The 25,248-nt window shown below is 41.0% G+C and overlaps 1 protein-coding gene across 4 annotated transcripts in view; it reads left to right on the top strand.

The window, feature by feature from the left end:
• UBE2V1 (ubiquitin conjugating enzyme E2 V1) overlaps nucleotides 1-24,301 on the top strand; it is a 30,598-nt gene extending 6,297 nt beyond the window's left edge. For 3 of the 4 annotated variants that reach the window (XM_082361128.1, XM_082361129.1, XM_082361130.1), the window contains 3 exons: nucleotides 11,471-11,619; nucleotides 21,361-21,486; nucleotides 22,760-24,301. In XM_082361128.1, coding sequence (XP_082217254.1) covers nucleotides 11,471-11,619; nucleotides 21,361-21,486; nucleotides 22,760-22,906 — 422 coding nt within the window. In that variant the 3' untranslated portion in view covers nucleotides 22,907-24,301. The remainder of the gene's footprint in view (nucleotides 1-11,470; nucleotides 11,620-21,360; nucleotides 21,487-22,759) is intronic. The other variant, XM_082361131.1, reaches the window with a different exon arrangement.
• Nucleotides 24,302-25,248: the final 947 nt, after the last annotated feature.

Genomic DNA, 25,248 nt, shown 5'->3' on the forward strand with positions numbered 1-25,248 from the left:
CAGAGAAACACAGGGTCTTGCATCTTGTCACCAGCTGTTTTTTGTCACATTGTCTGGACTGTAAAGAATGATAGATTGCCGCTCTTTCTTCCCCTAGATCAGTGATTCTCAAACTAGTATACATTAGCATCACCTGGGGGGCTTGTTAGATTGCTGGGCTCCACCCTCAGTTTCAGATTCGATAGTTCTATGGTGTAATGTAGTGTAGTGTTCTGGTGTGTGGCCTGAGAATTTCCATTTCTAGCCAGTTCCCAGGTGATGTGTAGGCTGCAGGTCTGGGGACCATACTTGGAGAATCATTGTTGTGTAGGAGAGAAGAAATATGCTCCTCTGGACAGGCCCTAACCAGGCACTCAGACTGCACTGCACTTGCCAGTTGCTCAGAAACAAAAGTTACCTGCCCCTGACTTTATGCCCACTTTTCAAGAACGTTTAATCCAGGTGCATCACCTTCCAGGCCTCCTTATTTTCAGAATGGTAGCAGCACCAGACTCCTAGCTTAGTTCACTGTCTTCCCTGAATGGGCAACCAAACCAGTTTCAACTAGCAGCTTTCTTTCCAGGAGAAACCTGTGAGGCTCTGCCATTTTAAATCAAGACCGAGGCCAGGCCAGGGTTTTCCAAGATTGGCATGCTGTAATAGCCGCTGCTTTGTGGCAATGTTTTTCCCAAAAAGATGTTTTAAAGGGCTTCAAAATCCTTTTTGTACCACAAATATTTTAATATGTTGCTGTGTTTCAAATTACTGCATTAAATGTTTTACTAGGACATGGTGTAAAACCCTATCAAATATTCATACTTTTTTAACTTGGTTGTCATATTTTCTTTGTAATATCCTGCAGCTGCTGACTTTTCAGTTTATATTTAGCCAGGAGAAAAACTGGCTGACTTTTGATACTGACACAAATCCAGGAAAAATCCTTCTGGAAAGAAGAATTCTGAAGTAACAGGAACAAATGTTTTCTTTTTAAAAATCTTGTGTTACTGCGTTATTTTAGCACCTTGGTAGAGTTATCTTAACATTTTCATAGTTAACCTTTTAATAGTTATAGTTTATTAAGATTAACAAGAGTCCATTTTTACATCCTCTATATTGCCTCTTGAAGCTGTTCCTTCAGCTGCCTTTTAGGTGTCAGATTAACACACAAATTTTAGGAATCTTGAAATTTAGCTTGATTCAGTGGATTAAAGTGCCATAGGAAGAAAATATGTTAGAGTATCACTGAGTTTTTCTGATCTGTTATGCTTCTGGTTTTTGACATATATGGATTTAATTTTTAATATATTCACTGAAGTCTTTTGTTTAACGTATCATGATTTTGAGCTTATTCTCTCCATTTGGGATGGAATGAAGTCCTCCCTGTGACTGATACACTCACAAGGTCAGCCGGAGCTCTGAACTCCACCAATATTTGGATTTATGTCCCTGGGGTAGCCCCTGAGGTTCTAGAACAAGGGTCATTTGGAGTTAAATGCTCTTGCTTTGTAGAAAATATTGATGTATTAACTTTGTATGCAGTTTCTAAATGGTTTGAAATATCAGTAACATGCTTTCATATATATTTTATGAAACAAAGTTCAATTTGTAATGAAGAATCCTTGACTTGTGTGGTTTGGGGAAAAAAACCAGTTTTCCCTCATTACAAAAAAGTTTCTCTAAAAGTCTTGATCACACTTCATTAAAAAATTACTTATCAAATTTTAATTATCTCAAAACAAAGAACCTTAGGTATCTCAGTTATATGGATCAGTGTCCAGTATTTTGGCCACAGTAGACCATATGAGAGGTTACAGTAGGAAAGGAAGAGGTACTGCCTTTTCTTCAATCAGGAAACATTTATTGAGTACCATGACATGCCAGGTAGCATACCAGATTCTGGGGAGGTAGAATTGAATGAGTCACAACTCTAACTTGAGAAGCTCCAAGAGTGAGTCAGACAACAAAAAAAGAAAGAAAATGAAATTTAAAGAAAAGGAAAAGGTACAGCACAGACATTGTGTGAAGGTAAAGGAGCATGGGGTTGGGGGTAAGGGGGCTCTAAGAGGACCTCCGCAGACTGCCCAGCTCCGAATTGAAGATTTGTGTTTCTTCTTAAGATCATCATATTCAAAATTTAATGTATAACTTTTCTTGGGCTATTTGAAATCCATACTAAGCCCCTTTGATAATCTTATAATATTAGACTCCCTTTTAATAGTGCTATGAATGTTTCCCTGCTGTATTTCCAGAAATAAACCAGAGTTAGAATTTTGTGACATAGAGCATTATTCATTCTGAAATAACATCCCTAGCTAACACCCGGCCACCCGTTCATTCATTCAGCAAGCATTTGAGTACATGCTTTGGCAAAGCACTCTTTGACGTATTGGAAATTCAGCAGTGAACAAAACAGACGAAGTTTTACTCTCAGGGAGTTTATGTTCACATGGGAGAGACAGACAGTAAACAACTAATGAAGTGCAAGAGAATACACTGAAAATGTCAAGTGGTAATGATGCTGTGAAGAAAAATAAAGCAAGATAAGGGAATGGGAAGTTGGAGCTTAGATGAAGAATAAGGGAGCCAGCCAGCCAGCCATTCCCAGCTCGAGGACAGAGAATTCTGGGGTGAGGGAACATCAAGTGCAAAAGCAAAGTCAGGTTGCCTATTCAGGAACTTCAAAAAGGATGGTATGGCTGAAGGAGGGTGAGGAGCAAGGGAAAGGGTGGCAGGAAATGATGTTGGAGAAACAGGTAGGGCTCTGTAGACGAGGTAAGGAGTTTGGATGCTAGTTGTAAGGGAAAGCCAGTGGAGGACTTTGAGAAGGGGAGTGATGGGATCTAACTTAACAGTGGTTGCAGTGGGAATGGTGAAGATGATTGTATTTGGGATATATTTGGAATTGGGTTAGATACGGGGTGTGAGAGAAAGATTTCTTATCATAACTCCAAGATTTCTAGCCAGAGAAATCTGTTTGTGCTATATACTGAGATCGAAGAGTGGGTACTTTTTGTTTTTTGAGGAGTGCAAGGGAGTTTTGTTTGGAATTGTTTGAAGTTGGAGAGGCCTATGAGGCATATAAACGGAGATGTGTAGAAGGCAGTTAGTTGGAAATATAAATTGGAGAGTTATTAAGCTTCCTTGGTCTGGGTAAAATCACTTGGGGAGTAGACAGGAAAGCAGCGGTCAGTAGGCTGTGCCCTGAGGCCTGGCAGCCAGTGTTTGGAGGTCAAGGAAGTGAGGCCGATCAACTAGTGAGGTATCAAGAGAGCCTGAGGCTAAGGGAAGAGAGTTACAGGAGGGAGTTATGGGTGCTGCTGGCAGCTCCAGGAACTTGAGGTTGGGACTGAGAATTGACCACAGGATTTGGCTAGAGGGTGCTGCTTGGTGCCCCTGACAAGAGCAGTTTGGGAGAGTGACTAGCTAGAAAAGCCTGATTGGAGTAGGTGCAAGTAGAGTGAAGAATTGCAAACAAGGGGTCTAGACAGCCCTTTTGAGATTTTTTGCTAAAAATGAACAAAGAAATGAGATGGTAGCTAGAAGGGGATATGGGATCAAGTGAGGGTTTTTGTTTTTTATACTACGATGGATAGTACAGTGCCGATGAAGGGATTCAATCTCTGTCCCAGGTATTACACAAAGTGCTTTTATAGGTTTTACCTCATTGGTTCTTCCTCACCACTTGTAGAGGCAAGGAGTGTCGGGATCCCTGTCACGCTGAGGGTCATGGGTAACTTGGCGTAGTCACCCAGCTAGATTGCTGGAAAGTTGCAGAGCGTGGATTTGAGCCTAGGTTCCTGGTCTTAACCCTCTGCTGAGAGATTATAGAATTTTCTCTAAATTATACTCTGATTCTCATTTGTGGGAGGTAACTTCGCCATTACTCTGACCAGCCTTTTTAAAATAGAGTGGTCGGGACTTCCCTGGCGGTCCAGTGGTTGAGACTTCGCCTTCCAGTGCAGGGAGAGCTAAGATCCCACATGCCTCGCGGCAAAAAAACCAAAACATAAAACAGAAGCAGTATAGTAACAAATTCAATAAAGACTTTTAAAATGGTCCACATCAAAAAAAAAAAATCTTAAAAAAAAAAAATAATAGAGTGGTCAACCAGCTATCCTTACGTTTGTGATTCTACTTCCGTGGCATCTAAAGATTGTTTATGTGAGTATACACATACGGGGAAGCATGGGTTGACTTTGTGTTTATCTTTTATAAAATGGAGTGTGCATACCTTTTTATCCTTTGCTCAATTTTTTAATTTTTCAACGAATATTTATCTAAAGACTACCATGTAAAGGCCAGTTGTTTTAATTTTTTTTTATAAAAATGGGAACCATCACCCCAGTCATACAAATTAATATGTGCTGCCTTAAATCTCTTTTAACATCCCACCTACCTCAGCTTATAAGAAGTTCGATAACTTGTGCCGTTGTCACAAGTATTTGCTCTAAGCAAATGCTTCTGGCTTTGTATCCTGAGATGTTGGTAGTAACACATCCCTAACCTGGCCTCTAATCCTTCAGCCCATCCTGAACATTACCTGGGAGATTTGCCTTATCTCTTGCCCTGCTCAGAGCCTTTTGCAGCTCCCCACTAATTACCCTCAGGATAAAGTCCTCTTAGTAACATGGCCCCACCTCTTTAGCTTTCATAAAATTCAGAGGGGTATATGACCCCTCAAAGATTAAGAAACGTCCTGTGATTATATTTCTCTCATACGTTCTAATACTGTTTTGTTTTATTGAACTTTGTATGTGTATCTTGTTTCCATAGTGAGACTTTATACTCTGATTGGGAAGCTCCTGTTTTTATTTCTTTCATATCCCCAATAAGGTCTAGCATGGTGTTGGATAAGTGTTTGATAATTATTGTACTGAAAGAAAGTGTGTGTACATATATATTACTAACAAATTTATGGGTAGGGAAATTTTGACAAACAGGTAACAAGCGTAGCTAACATTTTAAAAAATTGCAGTCCTGAAATGTGTGGATTTTGGTTGTAAAGGTGAAATGAGCTCAGTTTTACACACATTAAACATGGTGAACCCTAGATGGTTCCTTACTAGATAGAGTTCAGTATACCAGCTAACCAGATGGTTCCTTACTAGATAGAGTTCAGTATACCAGCTAACCAGGTGCTAATCAGCCACTTCTATTTAAATATCAAAAAAAGCTAAATGAATCACTGCATAATTTGTAAATTTTTGCAGTTCCTGATTTCTGCTAGCTGTAGTTATTCCCCAGACTTCGCTTTTAATCAATTTCTGAGTGAAAATAAAAGTTTATGGCTTAGGAAAAATGAATTAAAAAGTAACAGTCCTCTTTAAAAGCTATCCAGGGACTTCCCTGGTGGCGCAGTGGTTAAGAATCTGCCTGCCAGTGCAGGGGACACGGGTTCGATCCCTGGTCCAGGAAGATCCCACATGCCATGGAGCAACTAAGCCCATGCGCCACAACTACTGAACCTGTGTGCCGCAACTACTGAAGCCTGTGTGCCTAGAGCCCATGCTCCGCAACAAGAGAAGCCACCGCAATGAGAAACCCGCGCACCGCAACAAAGAGTACCCCCGCTCGCCACAACTAGAGAAAGCCGGCATGCAGCAACAAAGACCCAATGCAGCCAAAAATAATAATAAATAAACAAACAAATAAATAAATAAATAAATTTTTAAAATAAAATGAAAAAAATAAGAGCTATCCACTTCGTGGACTTAAATTCTTCGACATTTTGCTAAATAAAGGTTAACTGAGTACTTAACTGCCCAATGCCAGATTACAACGTTTATCAACCTTTCCTTACTCTTACCCTCAGAGGGTTTAAAATATCCTCTGAGCTAAACCTAGGATATTAGGGCTCAAAGGGATTTTTGAGAACAATTAGGTGACCTCGGATGTTGCAAAGTGGTGTCCCATAAGCAGCATCTGACCCACAGACATTTGGCCAGAGCAGAGGAGTGACTGTCCCCTTTAGACAGGACGTGTATTCTCCAGCTCACCTCAGTTCTTAACACTTCCTGTTGTTTTGAGCCAGACGTTAAAGAAATCTGCAAAGCCATACCAGTCTCCTCACTAGTTTAATTTTGTTCTTTGAAAAATATAGTTATATATTATTTATCTTAACACATAATGGTTGGTTGTAGTTAGTTGTAAATGAATTAAATATTTTTATAATTTCTCAGTTTTAATTTTCTAATTTGGCCAATATCAATAGTTATAACCCACATAAACAAAGGCTCTTTGAAGTCTTCAATAATTTTTAAGAGTGTAAAAGGGTCTTGAGACCAAAAAAGCTGAGAACTGCTATTCAAATGGAATAAATGCTTATCATAATTAATCAATATATAGTACAATTATTCTGGTATTCATATGTATATCCCAACTCCTGCTTGGAATATTTCTAGACTGCCTAATAGATGCTGGCCAATCCAGAGTATTTCATTTATTAAGCTGTTTTGATGCCTGTTTTATAATTGAATCAAATTGAATCATCCTGTAATGTCAGTACCGAAGTAACAACAAAAAGCTGACTTTGTCCTCTGTGGTGCTCATTTACTGTTCCAAATACTAACCTAAAATAAGTTTAAGTGACTCATTTTTTGTTGTTGTTCAGTTGTGTATATGAGCTTTGCATGCTTTGTTTTTAAGTAATTAAATGTCTAATCCAATGGAAATACCTGTTGGAAGTGCAAGATTCATTACTAATACAATATTTTCCCCTACTTCAGAAGTAAAAAAATCAAGCATCAGAAAGATATAACTTGAATTCACTACCTGATTTGAAACTAATAGCAATGAGCTTGTGATATTTGGATTAAGATTTCCTAATCAGGGGGACTTCCCTGGCGGTGCAGCGGTTAAGACTCTGTGCTTCCAGTGCAGGGGGCGCGGGTTCGTTGCCTAGTCGGGAAACTATGATCCCACATGCCGCGAAGCGTGGCCAAAAAATTAAAAAAAAAAAAAAAAAATTTCCTAATCAGACCTGGTTGTTAGATGAAGAGGAAACATTTCCACCTATAAGGATGTTCTTTGCTAAAGTTTAAAAGAGGAACAGTTACACCTGAAATAATCCAACCTGATTTAAAGATCTGTCACAAAAAATAGCACATTTGGGGGAATTCCCTGGCGGTTCAGTGGTTAGGACTTGGCGCTTTCACTGCTGGGACCCCGGGTTCAATCCCTGGTTGGGGAACTAAGATCCTGCAAACCGAGGAGCAGCAAAAAAAGACAAAAAAAGAAAAGAAAAAAAAGCACATTTTTTATCTTGCCGAAGAGAGCAACTTGAAATAGAGGTCACATGTATAACTTCATTCAAGAGTGAAGGGCTTAGCCATGGGAGCTATTGTATTTTGCTGTTGATCATTTGACTTGAACAAGTTTTGGTAACACTAAAGAACACAGACTACTTAAAGTTAGTCACTTAGGGAATACTATGAAGTGAGATTCCCACTCTCAGAGAATCCTTGATCCTTATTTCAATCAGTTGTCATATAACTGAAGCCCTAGAGAAGGTGAGGAAGCATGACTGATGTAACTTATCTGGGAAAGAGTGTTCCAGGCAAAGCGAATAGCAAGTGCAGTTTGGTTGACATGGTTCCTAAGTGTTTTGTTGATCAAATGACGCAATCGTGGTGTTATTTTTGTTTTTTTTTTTAACATCTTTATTGGAGTATAATTGCTTTACAATGGTGTGTTAGTTTCTGCTTTATAATAAAGTGAATCAGTTATACATATATATATAGCCCCATATCTCTTCCCTCTTGGGTCTCCCTCCCTCCCACCCTCCCTATCCCACCCCTCTAGGTGGTCACAAAGCACTGAGCTGATCTCCCTGTGCTATGCGGCTGCTTCCCACTAGCTATCTATTTTACGTTTGGTAGTGTATATATGTCCATGCCACTCTCTCACTTCGTCCCAGCTTACCCTTCCCCCTCCCCGTATCCTCAAGTCCATTCTCTAGTAGGTCTGCGTCTTTATTCCCGTCTTGCCCCTAGGTTCTTCATGACCTTTTTTTTTTTCTTAGATTCCATATATATGTGTTGGCATACGGTATTTGTTTTTCTCTTTCTGACTTGCTTCACTCTGTATGACAGACTCTAACAACCCAATCCAAAAACGGGCAGAAGACCGAAATAGAAATTTCTCCAAAGAAGATATACAGATTGCCAACAAACACATGAAAGAATGCTCAGCATCATTAATCATTAGAGAAATGCAAATCAAAACTACAATGAGGTATCATCTCACACTGGTCAGAATGGCCATCATCAAAAAATCTACAAACAATAAATGCTGGAGAGGGTGTGGAGATAAGGGAACCCTCTTGCACTGTTGGTGGGAATGTAAATTGATAACAGCCACTATGGAGAACAGTATGGAGGTTCCTTAAAAAACTAAAAATAGAACTACCATACGACCCAGCAATCCCACTACTGGGCATATACCCTGAGAAAACTATAATTCAAAAAGAGTCATGTACCACAGTGTTCATTGCAGCTCTATTTACAATAGCCAGGACATGGAAGCAACCTAAGTGTCCATCAACAGATGAATGGATAAAGAAGATGTGGTACATATATACAATGGAATATTACTCAGCCATAAAAAGAAATGAAATTGAGTTATTTGTAGTGAGGTATGGATGGACCTAGAGTCTGTCATACAGAGGGAAGTAAGTCACAATCGTGGTTTTTAAAAAAATTAGAAAATATGGAAAGGGGGGGTTGGAACCACCCATAATCCTTGCACCTAGAGATAACTGCTGTCACCATCTATCCAGGTTTCTTAAGATGTTACTTAGCATCTATATTAGTTTACTAGGGCTGCCATAACAGAATACCACAGGTTGGGTAGCTTAAACAATGGAAATTCAGAATTCTGGAGGCTAGAAGTCCAAGATCAAGGTAGCAGCAGGTTTGATTTCTTTTGGCTTGCAGGTGGTTGCCTTCTCACTGGGTCCTCACATGGTCTTTACTCCATACAAATGTGCATACCTGTTGTTTCCTTGTGCATCTAAGTTTCCTCTTCTAGTAAGGACACCGGTCAAATTGGATTAGGGCCCACCCTAATGGCCTCATTTTAACTTAATCACCTCTTTAAAGGCTCTGTTTCCAAATATAGTCACATTCTGAGATGCTGGCACTTAGGTCTTCAACATATGAACTTGAGGAGACACAGTTCAGCCCATTACACCATCTGTGAACAAGTACCTCAGATATTTATCAGTCTTCCTGTCAGTACAATTCTGTGCTATTTGGATATTCATTTTTACTAGTGCAGGTTTATAAAGTAACCAATAGTAACAGCAGTAGTAATGCACAGTGATTTTTTTTCTCCTAAGCCAAATTAGTTAGGATTATTAAAGATTTAACTCTTTCTAAACAGAAGGCATTGAATTGTCTGGTTTTTTGCTTATAATGTCACAAACAGCCTTCAGTTTCGCGTTTGCTGGAGGAGACTTAATCCAGTATAAATGAATAATCCAGTTGGCTCTTCTGTGGATAAAAAATGCCAGTGTTTTCCAAACGGACCATTCAAGAATGCTTTCAGATTTTTCCTGTTTCCTTTCAAGTACCATCTGTGCTATTTAATATTTTTCTTCAGTCGGCTGACTCTTTTGCTTATGTTTATTTTAAAAGGGAAATTTTAACATAATCATAAAGGGGAAATTAGTTTAACATTACTTGCCCTAAATAAGTTATTCTTAAAAATAAATACATGACTGTAAAATGAAGTGTTCACTCATGTACCACCTGAAAAAAAGCCTGGGAGCCATAGTTGACTTCTCTTTCTCTCACACTTCATAGGCAATCTGACAGGAAATCTTACCAGCTCAGACCTCTGAAATATCTAAAACTGTGCTACTTCTCACCACCTTCACTGCTATCACCCTGTTCCTTCACTGTTAACACCTATGATCTTTTGCTGGGATTATTACAATAGCCTTCTAGCTGTTTCTGCCCTAGCTCCCTTCACTGTACTCTTCATAGAGCAGCCAGAGGGATCCTGTTAAAAACAAGTCAAAATCCTGTCATTCCTCTATTCAAAACTCCAGTGGCTTTTTAACAGTTGGAGTCCCTAATTTCCTACTGTTCTTCCATCTCACTAACTTGGTTTTAGCTCATTTGGCATCTTTGCTGTTCTTTGACACTCTGGGCAAGGTCGTACTTCAGGGCCTTTGCACCTGCTGTTTCCTCTGACTGGAAGACTCTCCCCTCAGCTGCCGATAAGTCATGTTCCCTATTTAAAATCGTAACTCCCCCCACCAGTACTCTCTGCTCCAGAACACCACCATCTGTCATACTACATAACTTGCATAATTTGTATCTGTTTCCTTCTAGAATGTAAGCTCCATGAGGGCAGGCATTTTTGTTTTGTTCACAGCTTATTTCCCGGTGCCTAGAAAAGTGCCTGATTTCCTCAGGTATTTATTCCAGTTGAATTAATAGTAACATGTGTTCCACGCTTTGGGAAATACTGAGATATACAGAGAACACCTCCCACAGTCTTGAGTCCCTCCAGTGGGTCTTTCTTCATAATCATATGTTAAGTGCTGCTTGGCTCTGAGAGTCTGGCCAGTTGGAGGCTCAGTAAAGAAAGCTTGTAACTTGCCTGGATCCTGAGTTTTTTCCTGAGGAATAGTCTAAATGCCAGGGGAAGAGGTGAGTGGGGGGAGAGGTAGGCAGGACTGGTTGGGAGAATAACATCCCCATCTGGGCCCCAGTACCTAGACTTTGTTCTGGAAGACACCCAGAAGCGGTGCAAGCCTCAGCCTGAACTTAGGTACAGTGGCATGAACCTGTGAGATGCGTTTGTGTGCTTGCTTCCATGAGCTACTTGCCAGGCTTTGGGATTTTTGGAAACAGGTAAAGCAGAGAACTGGCTACCCTCTTAGCTTTTTCACAAGAGAGAAACTAAACTATGACTTAAATATTTGCAGTTTTTCATCCTTGCCGCCTTCTGTTGACTCTGAGTTGACCAAGAGGACACTGTTGTTACACGATAGGGCCAGGGCGTCTGTTCCTCCTAAGGTAGTTTGAGAGTCGTTCCAACAAATGAGCACGCCCTTGGACTCAGAAATGTAGAATAAGAACAAAACAAAAGAAATAGCCTCTTTTCTTCCAAGGCACTTCTGTTAGCACTTTAGTTTTCATCTCAAACTAGTGGGCCCAAATTAATCAACATTTCGGCTTGTAAACCCTTTATGAAGTTCGTCAAAGCTCCAGGGATGGGGGTGGGGTGTCTTTCTAGGTTCGGTCATCTAGCCCTGGTGTAGTCGTCACTTCACCTGTAACAAACCACGTGCCCCTTCCTTCTGGTTGTGCTGGTCAATACAGATAGCTTCGTAAGCAGCAAGCTTGAGGTACGACAACTTACAGCAGTTTTTAGCACATAAGCATCTTTATTCTGACCTAGTGATGATGAGCAGCTAGCTCTAGGCTTACAAGTTCCCCTGGAGTTGCTAGTATCTTGAATTTCTTTCCATTTATTTTAGGAGTAAAAGTCCCTCGCAATTTCCGACTGTTGGAAGAACTCGAAGAAGGCCAGAAAGGAGTAGGAGATGGCACAGTTAGCTGGGGTCTAGAAGATGACGAAGACATGACACTTACAAGATGGACAGGGATGATAATTGGGCCTCCAAGAGTAAGCGTCGAGCTACCGCTATAAATGTCAATGTCGTAAATTCACTGTGCCTCCTTTTAAAAAATATTAGCCTTATCACGGAAAAAGCTCACCAATGGTATATTTTCTGAAATGTGGCTATTCTTTTTTGACCAGTTTCAGTTTATATATTTGAACCTCTTCTGATGCTGTTTAATCCCTCTAAATGGTAAGCAAAAACCTGTTTAGACTCATAGTGTGAATTCACATGACAATGTAGACAGTGAAGTTTGAGGTAATTGTACCCTCATGTAGTTTAGAACAAACTCCTGGGCTTATCAAATAACAAGGCTCCAGGTACAGCCAGCATTCCTGAAGACAGTGTCCAACTGAACTTTGGAAAACCTTCCAAAGGTTGTGGTTTTTGTTCATTGTTTCCCAGTCCTGCCATGCGTCTGTATCCTAATTCATTGGGCCATTCAACAAAGGGTTATTGCCTGCCTGGTCTGCTCTGGTCTGTTCCAGGTTCTGTTGGGCCCAAAGACCTTTGCAAAGAAGACAAAGACAATGGGGATGGGGAACAGGACCTCTCTTTTAGAGCGCTGTGATTTTCGAGCGTTCCCAGTCTCATAATGCCAGCTAACCTTTTTTTGTGGCACATAGTAAACCCCCCAGAAATGCCCTTTAATTCTCACAAGAGCCTGTTGTAAGGTGCTCCTGTTGGGTAGTTGCATTCCATCTTACAGATGAGGAAGCCGACTTGGAAAAGTCAGGGTACTCGCACAAAGTCACATAGCTGATAATTCCCAAACCTGGTCTCACTCCAGAGCCTGTGCTCCTAACCACTGTGCTATATTGTCTCCTTCCTATTTATATTTTGAGTTTTCATCTGTTCCCATTATAGAATTATCTAGTGTTAAGTAGTAATTTGATGTAGGAGTGAAGAAATAGATTCCAATAATGTGACACTTGTTTCAGACAAGCGGTAGGAGATTCTGCCTGAGTGTAGCAGGCCCTTTCCTGTGTCTGCTTGTGCTTAAGGGTGATGATGTTCGGTCATTCTTTTCACCTCGTGCAAGGCTCTGCACCAGCTCGCTGGGAGATAGAAAGACACATGGGACGTGGCCCTGTCTGAAAAAAGGAAGAGTGTGGTGCTCGCTCAGTGTTAGGACTCTTAGACTGTCATAAACACTCATGGTGAATGACTGGCTTTGATATTTAATGTTACTTTTTGAATCATTTTTGTGACCCTGTAGTTTTGTTTGGGGGGTTTTAAAAAAAATATTCAATCTGTTTTTACTCGTTTCTTGATCTTTTTTTAATCTATGAAAATCGGAGTTTTCTGAATCTATTAAATACTGGGGAAAACCTTGATCTAGAAGGCTTGTTTCTTCATAAAGATCATTTCTTGCTGTCTCTGAAAGTCCACTGTATAGTGGTGGCTTCCTTCACTGCATTCTTATCTTCCTAAGAATGGTTTAGGTTTTTTGAAGATGAGAACTATTCTTCCCTTCTCTTTACTCTCCAGAGCACCTAGAAATGACTCAGAATGGGGTAGATGTTCAACAGATTTGTTAACAGACTGATCTTTAGGTTCTAACAAACTAAGAATGAACCAGCGTACAACATTGTGAATACGCTAAATACCACTGAATTATATACTTAAACAAACAAATGAACAAATAAAATGAACACTAAGTTCTGTTGAAAATATGCTGTTCCACCTAAAACATCTTAGATTACCCTGAGTTTCAGTTTACCTCTTTCCAGAGGGGGCTAACTTTTAATGAGTAGCTACAGTATGTAAGATACTTTCCATATATCCTTTACATCCTTCTTTTTTTTTTAATTGAGACATAATTCACAAACCATAGAATTCACTTACCATAGAATATACTTTTAAAGTGTACAGTTCAGTGGTTTTTATTATATTCAGAATTGTGCAACTGTCACTAATTTCAGAGCATTTTCATTACCCAAGAAAGAAACCCCATACCCTTTGGCAGTCACTCCCATTCTGCCCTCTACCCGCTCACTCCTCACCCTTGACAATCACTGTTTACTTTCTGTATCTATGCATTTGCCTGTTCTGGACATTTCATGTAATTGGAATCAGTATGTGGTCTTTTGTGACTGGCTTTTACTTAGCATAATGTTTTCAACGTTTGTTCATGTTATAGCACTTACCAGTAGTTCATTCCTTTTTATGGCTGAATAATATTCTTTTGTATGGATATACCGTATTTTGTTTATCCATTAATTAATTGATGGACATTTGGATTTTTTCCACTTTTTGCATATTATGAATAATACTGCTATGAACATTTGTGTACAGGTTTTTATGTGGACAGATGTTTTCAGTTCTCTTAAGTATATACATAGGAGTGGAATTGTTGGATCATATGATAACTCTGTTTAACATTTTAAACAACTGGCAAACTGTTTTCCAAAGTGGCTGCACCACTTTACATTCCCACCAGCAATGCATGAGTGTATCAGTTTCTCTGCTCCCTCACCGATGCTTGTTATTGTCTGTCTTTTTACCCTTATAGTTTCTATTGCCCTGGCTCCCCAAGGTTAAGAGCAAAGTCATAAAAGGAACTACCTGCTTCTAGGTGCTTCCTGTGACCAATCTATTTTATGATTAACATACAGAGTATATGCTGTGCATCTGGAATATCAAGCTAATTATTAAAGCATCTAAATAGAGCTCTGAATAACTCATTTCCCTATTGTATTTTTGTTATTGTATTACTCAAAATCCTCCACCAGTGTTTAAAAGGCGTATACCATATGATCCAGCAATTCTGCTAGGAATTTACTCAGCTTTTCTTGAATGTATTGCCCAAAAGCCTGTATGTACAAAATTATTTCATGCAGTGTTTTCAATAGTAGCAAAATATTGGAAAGCACCTCAGTATCTTTCAATGGACCATATTATATACTGTTTAGCTTTTCAAAAGAATGAGACAGATTTATACGTGCTGAAATGGAGTGATCTCCATGATATTTAAGTGAAAAAAGGTACAAAGCAGTATACAGACTGTGCTGTCACTTGGGGTGGGGGTGGGTGAGGGAAGAGGAAGAGGCCAGACATATACTTGTGCTTCTGTGTGCTTAGAATACTTTTGGAAAACATAAAAGAAGCTGATGACAGTAGTTGCCTTCAAAAGGGATTGCTGGCTGGGGCCAGGGTGGAAAGGAGGCTTATTTTTCACTGTATTTTTGTACTCTTTATGCTTTAATCATATGTGTGTGTTAGCTATTTGAAAATATATGTGTATATATATATATATATATTAAAAAATCTTTTTTTTTTTTTTTTTTTTGAAAGCAAGTCCTCCAAACCTAAAAGGAAAGCTTCCCATCCAAGTGCCCCTTGCAAAATTCTGGCAAACATGTGACTGTCCACAGCATTAGACGTGGAGTATTTCTACTCTGACCGTGCGGTGGTAACACTAGCCAGGTTATAGAGCAAAGTTTCTCAGCCTTGGCACTGTTGACGTATTGGGCTGGGTCATTATTAGTTTTGGAGCTGTCCTTTGCATTAGAGGATGTTTAGCAGCATCCCTGGTGTCTCCTCACTAGATGCCAGAAGCACCTCCCCAACCCTGTTGTGACAGTCATAAATGTCTCCAGGTGTCGCCTGATTCCCACCGCTTTGGGAGTGGGACAGGGACAGAAATTAACCCTGGTTGAGAAGCACTGTTAATACCTCTGGGGTTCTCCAAGATAGTGTTTTTATGTGTGGGTTAGAGTGTAGGTGTGTATTTATACACATACTTATCTAAAAGTATTGTGTGCATGCTTAAGAACAAACAGAATTACAGGAGTGTGTGAAGTAAAAGGAAAGTGATCCTTTCCCCATTTCATTATACTCCCCACAGAATAAAAACTGATCATTTGGTGCGTGGTGTGTTTCTACTGGCATTTGCTGTGGGTACACAAGCAAATGCATATCCTTTTTAATAAAAATGAGACCTTGCTATGCTTAATGTTTTGCAGCTTTATTTTTTTTTCCCCCTTAGCAGATGGTGGACATCTTTCCATATCAGTGCATGTTGATCCGTCTCTTTTTTGAAAGCTTTAAGTTACATGTCTGATAAATGAATATATTCTGGTAAAGTTTTTCAAACAATACAGAGTAAGCAGTTCACTTTGTTCCCTTTAATTCTTTATGTCAGTCAGGAAGAGAAACCATACTGGGTATTTCAACAGAGAGAATTTAATATAGGAAGTTGATCAAATAGGTGTTGGACTGAAAAAAGCCAAAAAAGCACACTGGGGGAACACAAAGATAACACAAAGCAATCACCACCGCCTGGGTCTGGGAGGATGGGTCAGGGGAGGCTGGGGCCATCGAAACCTAACACTTGGAGGACAGATACCCTCTGCTGTTAGTTCCTGTGGGGCCCAGCAGAGTTGGCTGGAGGAGCACTGAAAGGCCAGAAGCTGGAGACCAGAGACAGCTCTTGCTGCCAGGATTAGGGCCTCGTGCCAGACTGACATTGGTGGGAACAGAGAGCAAATGGGAAGAAGCGAATGCCTCCTTTCGCCTTTTTATTTTCTATTAAGATTGTGTGGTCAACTCAGCAGTTTAGTCTTTAGGCTGTAGAATATTCAGGTGGCACTATGATTGAATTAGAGAAATGAATAATTAATATTGCCTTCAGAGGGACCTATGGCTCACTCAGAAGGATACCCTGACTGATGGGAAGAGAGTTTTTGTACAGAGGAAAATTGTGTCTTGTCACTGTTTAGAGGGGTGTGCGCAGGTGCTGGTTAGTAAGCTCCAAGCCCACCCTTCCCTGCTCTGCTTTGGATCCTGGGGCTGGCACTCTGCAAACTACATTTTTCCTTTGTCAGCTGGCTTCCTGTTAGGCTCCGCCAATCAGGACACAGGAGAGAGTCTGTAAGGCGGAGAAAAGAGACTTGTTCCTTCCTGTTTGCCTCTTGTTCTGTCTGTGCTACTCTGGTAATTGCCCTTCATCCTGGCATCAGCAGTGGGTTCCAGCCTCCAGCTTTCAGGGGCACCCCCAGCATCAGCCTCGCAGCACCCCCTCCTCAGAGATCTGGGTTCAGCTCTGGAGCCCTCTTCCTCTGAGCCTCTAGATCTGATCAACTCCAGCTTTGTTCCTGTGTCGCCCCCAGCCTTAAGGGGGAACAAAGGGAATAATAAGAGGTGACACCTGCTCCCTGCATTTATTACCTCTGTGTTAGTTCAGGTTCCTCTTTTAAAGCTTTTTTCAGTCCAGTGATACCTGTTTAACCGATTCCCTATATTAAATACTCTGTTAAAATCCTAGTGTGGTGTCTTTTTTTCCCAGCTTTTCCCGAACTTTCAAATCCCCACTTTCCTCCCCAGATTAACTGTGAACGGTAGTTCGATGCATCTCCTCTCACTCCTCTTCCTGTACATTTACTGCCTGTCCATGTCCTAAGTTGTTGAGATCTCCTCAGGCTCTACCTGGTCTCCCTTTTTTAGAGGGCCCATCCTTCTAACATAGCATATGCCCACATTGTACATTAAACATACTTTTTATATAACTGTATCAGATTTGAACTGAGTAGTGGTTGACTAGTTCACCTAGTGTCATCTTTCTTTTATATATTAATTTAGATTTTGTGCTTTGCTTTGCATATTTTTGCAGCCAATACCTTTTTCCTTTTCTCATATCTCATATATCTTAGAAATACATTTTAAGAGAATGAAATTTTGCCATTTGAAACTACATGGATGGACCTGGAGGGGGTTATGCTTAGTGAAATAAGTTAGAGAAAGACAAATACTGTATGTTAACACTTGTATGTGGAATCTAAAAAATAAACAAATGAATATAACAAAACCGAAACAGACTCACAGATACAGAGAACAAACTAGTGGTTACCAGTAGGGAGAGAGAAGGGAGGATGGGCAAAATAGGGGTAGGGGATTAAGAGATACAAACTACTGTGTATAAAATAAAGCTACAAGGATGTATTGTATAGCACAGGGAATGTAGCCAATATTTTATAATAACTTTAAATGGAGTATAATCTATAAAAATATTGAATCACTATGTTGTACACCTGAGACTAGTATTGTCAGTCAACTGTACTGCAATATAAATAGATAAATAAGTAAACATTCATTGTATTTTATAATACTTCCAGATTTACAGAAAAGTTGCAAAGGTGGTGTAGAAAGAAAGTTCTGGTATACACCGCCCTACCCCAGTTTCCCTTATTGTTAACATCTTACATTAGTACAGTACATTTGTTACAACCAATGAACCAATATTGATACATTATTAACTGAAGTCCATAATTTATTCAGGTGTCCTTAGCTTTTACCTTATGTCTATTTTCTGTTCTAGAATCCTATCCAATATACCACATTATGTTTTGTTGTCATGTCCTAGGCTCCTTGTGCCTGTAACAGTTTCAGGTTTTTCTTGGTTTTGTTGTCCTTGACAGTCTGGAGGAGTACTGGTCATATATTTTGTAGAGTGTCTCCCTGTTTGAATTGGTCTCATGTTTTCCTCATGATCAGGCTAGGATTATCTCACATATATATTTTAGGCCCAAGAAAAGTTTGTGATCTCTAGGCTCTGGGCATGTAGTGATCAATGGATGAAACAGCCTATGTACACATAAATATATCCAGAGTTGGAGGGAGGTGTCTGTCTGCTTCTGTAGGTTACACATAATCTGCAGCTTGCTGGCTATACCAAGAGCTATGTCTTGGCAGCCTTTGCAGGGGTGCGTGCATGCGTGAGTGTGTGTATGTGTGTGTGTGTGTGTGTGTCTGGGGCCCAGCCTTTGAAAAGGCTACAGAGTATCCAATTATAGGAATATGCCTTATTTGTTTAGTCAGTCCCTTGCAGGTGGACATTTAGATTGTCTGCAGTATCAAAAATAACTAAACAGTGCTTTACCTTTTTGTACGAGTCTGTCTGTAGGAAATTCCTAGAAATGGTCTTGCTGGTCTGAGCATGCCTGTTTCAACATGTTGATAGGCACTGCCAAATTGCCCCATGAAGCTCAAGCCATGACAACAAAGTTGTTCCATGATCAAATAATGAATCTTAAAGAGAGCAGTGTTCCTCACAGAGACAGAATGTTCTAGCAATTCTCCTTCAGGCACATTTCCTTTCTTCAATGAAACCTTTTTAGCAGGTCCCTGGAGCCCTCGTAAACAAAAGAAAAGAAAACCAGAACCTCATTTTCTATAACAGTTTTGCTTTGGGCTTTTTAGTGACCCTTCAGTGTCTCTGCTCACGTGACTTGAGGCACTTTTCACTGTGTTCCAATGAAAATGCCAGTTGAATATAAGTGGTCAGAAATTCAATATTTCTCTTGTTCTAAGTTAGTCATAGCATGGATGTTTTTAAATTAGACTTTCATAGTGTCAAAAGTAACAAGATTTAATCTATGTAATAATCAGAGTCCTATTACTAAACTGCCTACCTTCTTAACCATTTTGATGCTGTTGTTAATAGAGTGATCAGTGACCTCTTATCAACACTGATAAGCCACAAACCATGCTGGCAGGTGAATAAATTGGTGCATCAGAGCCTCCAAAATGTAGTGTCAAAGATTTTAACAGACTTTGTGATTTTGGTAATTACTGTGAGCCCCCAGGGACTTTTTTATGTAAGAAATTGTCTTTGAATTGTGTGACAAAACCAGTGAGCAGGAATGCAGGACACACCCAGAGATGAATTTGGGATCCATGCAGTCAACAGATATTTATTGAGTGTGAGACTGTGTTAGGCGCTGAGGCTGGACCTTTTACCATATTTTCCATAAATCTGTACAGAGACCGTGCCACTCTTCGCTTCCTGCTTGTTATATGTTTACTGAGTGAGTTTTTCTTTCTCTGAGGAAACTCCTTAATTGCAACAAGGTGTTCGTTTTATAAAAGCTTAAATAGCAACATTCATTCATTCAACAAACAGTTGAATACCAGTTCAGTTGAGGTCCCTGCCCTCCTTGTTACGAGTTTAGTGAGGGGCGTCAAACACAAGACTGGGAGTCAGTCTTCAGACGAGGGGTGAGCTGCAGTGTGCAGTGGAGCAGCTGGTATCCGGGCCCCAAGGAGAGAGAACCTGGGGCTGGATGAGGGGGGAGAAGAATAAACGGAGAGGAAGGCAGGGGTGCACAGGGTCCGATCCAGAAAGTGGGGCTTCCTTTCTTAGGTCACCAGGGAGCCATTGGAGGGGTTAAGCCACAGGAACGGTTTCCGGTTTTGAAAGGTCAGTCAGGCTGCTGTGTGGGGAGCACATGCTAGGGGAGCGAGAGAGAAGGCAGAGACTTGGGGTGATTCAGATGAGGTGCGGTGGTGGAGGAAAGTGGGTGGGTGTGGGATCTCTTTTGGAGGTAGAAGCTGAGACCTTTTGATGATTGGGAGGTAAGGGGTGAGAAAAAGGGGAATCATGGCTGGCTGCTAGGTTTTTGCTTTAACTGCTGGATGGTGCTGCTACTTATGAGGGAAGAAGAGGGGGGGGAGCATCTTGAGGGTGGGTGGAAATCCAGAATTGATTTTTGATTTTGTTATAGGTTGGGGTCCCTGTTAAGTGGATGTGAAAAGTTTCTATGCGTATATTAAGACTGCCTTCTGAATTTTAAAAGATTAATATATGTCCCAGTTTTTAAATTAGGGATGGACCACTATTTAGACATAATGTTTTTAAGCATTTAAATCACATCTTCTTTAATTTATTCCCCCAAAAGACCGCTAGATGTCACTGTTTGCACAGGAGCCATTTCTCGTGCAGCATGCAGCGAGGAAGGGGCACTGGTGCCTGAGAGGGGAACCCAGAGGAGGGTGGTCCTTGCCCTCAACGGGGCCAGTCTGATGGGGAGCTGTCACCCCGTGGTGTGGTCTTCAGACACGCAAATGATGATAATGCAACTTCATATAAGACAGAAAACTTGTGAAGTAGCCTTCTGTTTCATATGATGTTTGAACTGGGTCTTGAAGGTTGTGAAGTAGTTCAGGTGGGGGCACGGCACTCTGGGCAGAAGGAACAGCCTGGGAAAGTCAGCACATTCTGCTGTTCACTGGGTGGAAGTTAAAGGGAAAAGTTCATTGGCTCAGGGGATCAGACCTTTCCAGTGTTTCTCAAGAGAGGCACAGTTGGCATTTGGAGAAGGACTGTTTTTTTCCAGTGCAGGTCTGGCATCCTTGGCTCCCCACCTCACGTACTAAACGCCAGTAATCTCTCAGGTCATCATAAAAACAGCAGGGAGAGATGATGGCACCTACAGCTGAGATCCCTTTCACAGAGCACAACCCCGAAGTGGTGATGAAGTGGGAAGCGACTCGCCTGTCTCTATCCCACCCCCACCTTGTGCTTCGTTTTGAAGTTCTCTCAAGAGTTACCTGTTCTGTGCTTTGTACATGGTGGTATTTAATGCACTGGCTGATGATCCCTGCATGAGTAGACATCTGGTGTGACTTCCCAGAATGAAGAATGCCTCTTACACATCATTTCCCAGAGCGTAGAAAAATTAACATAAAAACAAGTCCATCTGATTGGGCTTAATAATACTAACATGAAACTTCAGTGATAACTAGCTTAAATTTTCTGCCTTCTTTATAGTCCCCCCCCAGGCCAGGATTCATATACACCAGTGTAAGGACTAATTACTGCTAACTTACCAAATAACCAGTAGACTTTGTGTAATGGAAGCAGATGCACCAGTTCTGCAGTCAGGAATAAATGAGGTTTCAGAAGTTCTACCTTTTTGAATTCTTTGTAATTGCCTGACATGGCTGTACCCTTTTTTTTTTTCCAGACAATTTATGAAAACCGAATATACAGCCTTAAAATAGAATGTGGACCTAAATACCCAGAAGCACCCCCCTTTGTAAGATTTGTAACAAAAATTAATATGAATGGAGTTAATAGTTCTAATGGAGTGGTAAGTTGTTCTTCCTGCCCCTACTTGTTCTCTGGGGTTCTCTGAAAAATGTTTTGTACTTTAATATCAGGGGCACTTTGGGCCGGAGTCCACATGTTACTTGGTTATGTGATGATAAAATACATTGCAGTATGAACATGTGCAGATTTGGGGTGAGGGCCTGTTTCCCAATTGTGTTTAACACAACTTACACGGCATTTACTCTGGCCTGTATTACTCAGCACTATGCCGGTCACTTTGAGATAAGAGCTCATTCAGTCCTCCTGATATACACCCAAGAGGTAGAGAGGTGAGGAAACCGAGGTGAAAGATCTTGCCCAAGGTCACACTTTTACCTCATGGGCCTTATTTGGGGACGACATACTATTTTTTTCCTCTAATGGCCTTGCTTTTTTAACTTATTTTTACCACCATTTGCACTGCCATAAATGGAAACGAGTCTCATTTGTCATAAGAAGGCAATAACGGCAATGGTAAAAATTACAAAAACAAAGCAAAGTTGGTAAATTCTTCCTCCATATGTTGCTTGCCAAAGGTTTTTGAGCCTCTGAGGCCTGCTCTCTTGTTCAGAGGGGAGATCAGCAAGTATTAAAGGGTGCTGCACATTAGCATTGCATGAGCTAGTAAGCCTTCTGTTTTGAGGTATTCAGAAGACTTGAAAGAAAATTGAAAAGAGATGAGCCTTGTTACTGTGTTCAGTGTTTAGTGTTGTCTCTGAGTTCCACCTGAAGTCCTGAACCCAGGACTCAACTCACACTTCGGGAAATTTCTTGGGGAATGCTAACTAACTAGAGAGGGTATGACTCCGAGGAAGGCCCTTGTCATTAGAGCCTGGGTCCTCGCCACCCGCTGCTTGTGCTCTCGCTGCTGCGCTGTGCCTCTTCATCGCCCACCACCTGGGCGTACCGTTGAGAGAGGACAGGCCCTGAGCAGTGGCCGCAGCCAGCCCAGGAGCAGCTCAGGTCGTTGTTTCAGAGCCAGTTGGGTTGAGTCTCACCAAGTGTCAGTGCCATTTCTCTAAAGGTGGTTTTACTTATTCATAATTTCCTTCTCCCACACAGTGAGGGTTTGGGACACAAAAAGGGGAAAACAGACTAACTGGAGGGAGGGAATCCTGTGGGTGTTCTGCATGTCAGATGCCACTGTGTGATGAGCATGTTCAACTTGAAAAATGCACTGTACTCACGTTTCTACTGTAGCTTAGCTCCAGCATACAACTTTTCTTTTGTTTGAGAGCCTGACAGTAATTTGTTCTTTGTTTGCCTTTCTGTAGGTGGACCCAAGAGCCATATCAGTGCTAGCAAAATGGCAGAATTCATATAGCATCAAAGTTGTCCTGCAAGAGCTTCGGCGCCTAATGATGTCTAAAGAAAATATGAAACTCCCTCAGCCTCCTGAAGGACAGTGTTACAGCAATTAATCAAAAAGAAAAACCACAGGCCCTCCCCTACCCCCCATTCGATTTAAGCAGTCTTCATTTTCCACAGTAGTAAATTTTCTAGATACGTCTTGTAGACCTCAAAGTACTGGAAAGGAAGCTCCCATTCAAAGGCAGTTTATCTTAAGATACTGTAAATGATACTAATTTTTTGTCCATTTGAAATATATAAGTTGTGCTATAACAAATCATCCTGTCAAGTGTAACCACTGTCCACATAGTTGAACTTCTGGGATCAAGAAAGTATATTTAAATTGATTCCCATCATAACCGGTGGGGCACATCTAACTCAACTGTGAAAAGACACATCACGCAATCACCTTGCTGCTGATTACATGGCCTGGGGTCTCTGCCTTCTCCCCTTCCCCTCCCCCTGCCTCCCTCCCTCCCTGCAACAGCCCTCCAGCTTGGGGTGGCTTCTTAGAGTAGATGTGAGGGTTTCAGGTCACAGCCTGTGGGACTCCTGCTGGGTATGGGGGATGCTTCATCTGCACCCCTGGTTTCTTTCTTTAAGTCTTAAATGCTGCCCCCCTTCCAAGCCACCATCCTCTTCCCACTCTCCACTGCCACCCTTGGCCGAAGCATAGATTGTAACCCCCTCGGCTCCCCTCTGAAATTGGCCTTTGGTGAGGAATTCAGGGCTTTCCCCATATCTTCTCCCTCCACCTTAATCGAGGGGTGCTGCTTTGTCCTTCCTCCTCCTCAAGTCCCTTTTTGCACCATCACCACCCAACACTTTCCATGACACTTCCTTGCTTTGGCCAGAAGCCATCAGGTAAGGTTGGAAAGCGTCTCTGACCTCCCTCATTTAGTTTTGGAACCACACTTACTTACTCTCCACCAGCCTGAGAAATGAATATTGGGTTCTCAGCCCTGCCACCCTCTGCTGTCATCATCAGCTGATACGTTTTTTTATTAGCTCAGGTTTTGATAAGGTGAAAAGAACAGTCACCAGGGTCACAGACGTGCCAGCTCTCAAAGTCCTTGGTGGTTAAACTTGGAGAAAGGCCACAGAAGACACTTGTAAGCACACATGATCCCTCTGAATGAATTGTTTTCTTTTCCTGTAATTGCTTTTGCTTTTAAAAATTGAAGAAGTTTTAAACAGGGCTCTCATTTGGTCATCCTTGCAATCCATTTGGGTCTAGTTTGGAATCTGACAACTGGAACAAAAAGAACCGTGAACTCGGTGCACACTTTGGTTTCGGTGCTGCTGCTTCTCTCGGTCCTCAGCAGGGATAAGAAAGAACTCGGTGTGCACGGCAGATCCCCGGAATTCCTGGCCAATGGCTGCGTTTTTCCACTTTTCTGTTCAGGACCACTAAATGCTGAGATGTTGGACGCATACCGAAATAAAAGCAATTCATTGTGTTCTAAGGTTTTTTTTTTTTTTTTTTTAACTTAGTGTTTGTGTAAAGCCACCTTTTGAAGCAGCAACTATCAAGTCTGAAAAGCAATTGATGTTTCCATTCATCTTTTTCTGGGGAAAACCTTAGTTCTAAGGATTTAACATCCTGTAAGTAAAGTTTAACATAACAGTATTCCATAGGTAGACTTTTTATTGTCAGACCATTGCCTGATTTTAATATAATAAAAAGTGTGCGTTAATATTTAAGAAGCTGTGCTCTTCTTCCTCTTGGCATATAATTTATTCAGTAATAGAATTTAATGTCTTTGGGATTCAATTTGACCTCCTAAAGCAGGGGTCGGCAAACATTTCCTATGGTGGGCCCAAGTCAGTAAATATTTAGGCTTTTTTTCTTTCTTTCTTTTGGCCATGCCGCACGGCTTGTGGGATCTTAGTTCCCCAACCAGGGATTGAACCCAGGCCCTCGGCAGTGAGAGCACAGAGTCCTAACCACTGGACCGCCAGGGAATTCCCAAATAGGCTTTATCGTCCAAGAGGCAAAATCAAAGAAATTACATGAGTATTTATGTAACAAGAGAGAAAACAAATTTCCACAATTTTTTGGATGAAATTCAAAACATAATTGAGTACAGTTTTTATAATGTTACAGGTATACTAAGAAGAATGAAATGCTTTTTTTAGGGGATAACATTTAATTGGGATTCAAAGTTAGTATTCCCTATTATCAAATCAATTGCAAATGTTCATCTATAAAAATCGTTCTTCATTTGAGGGGCCGTACGAAACCAGGCAGTGGGCCAGATTTGGCCCATGGACCATAGTTTGCCAACCCCTGCCGTAAAAGATTGAGTGAAAAAAGGGGTTGTGGTCTTCCCCTCTTTCCTTTGATTTAAGTAGCTTTGTGGGACCCTAGCTGCTAAGTCTCCACTAGTACCTACTTATTGGCTGGATGTAG

This window comes from Balaenoptera borealis, assembly GCF_965194805.1.
Source record: "Balaenoptera borealis genome assembly, chromosome: 16".
Lineage (NCBI taxonomy): Eukaryota > Metazoa > Chordata > Mammalia > Artiodactyla > Balaenopteridae > Balaenoptera > Balaenoptera borealis.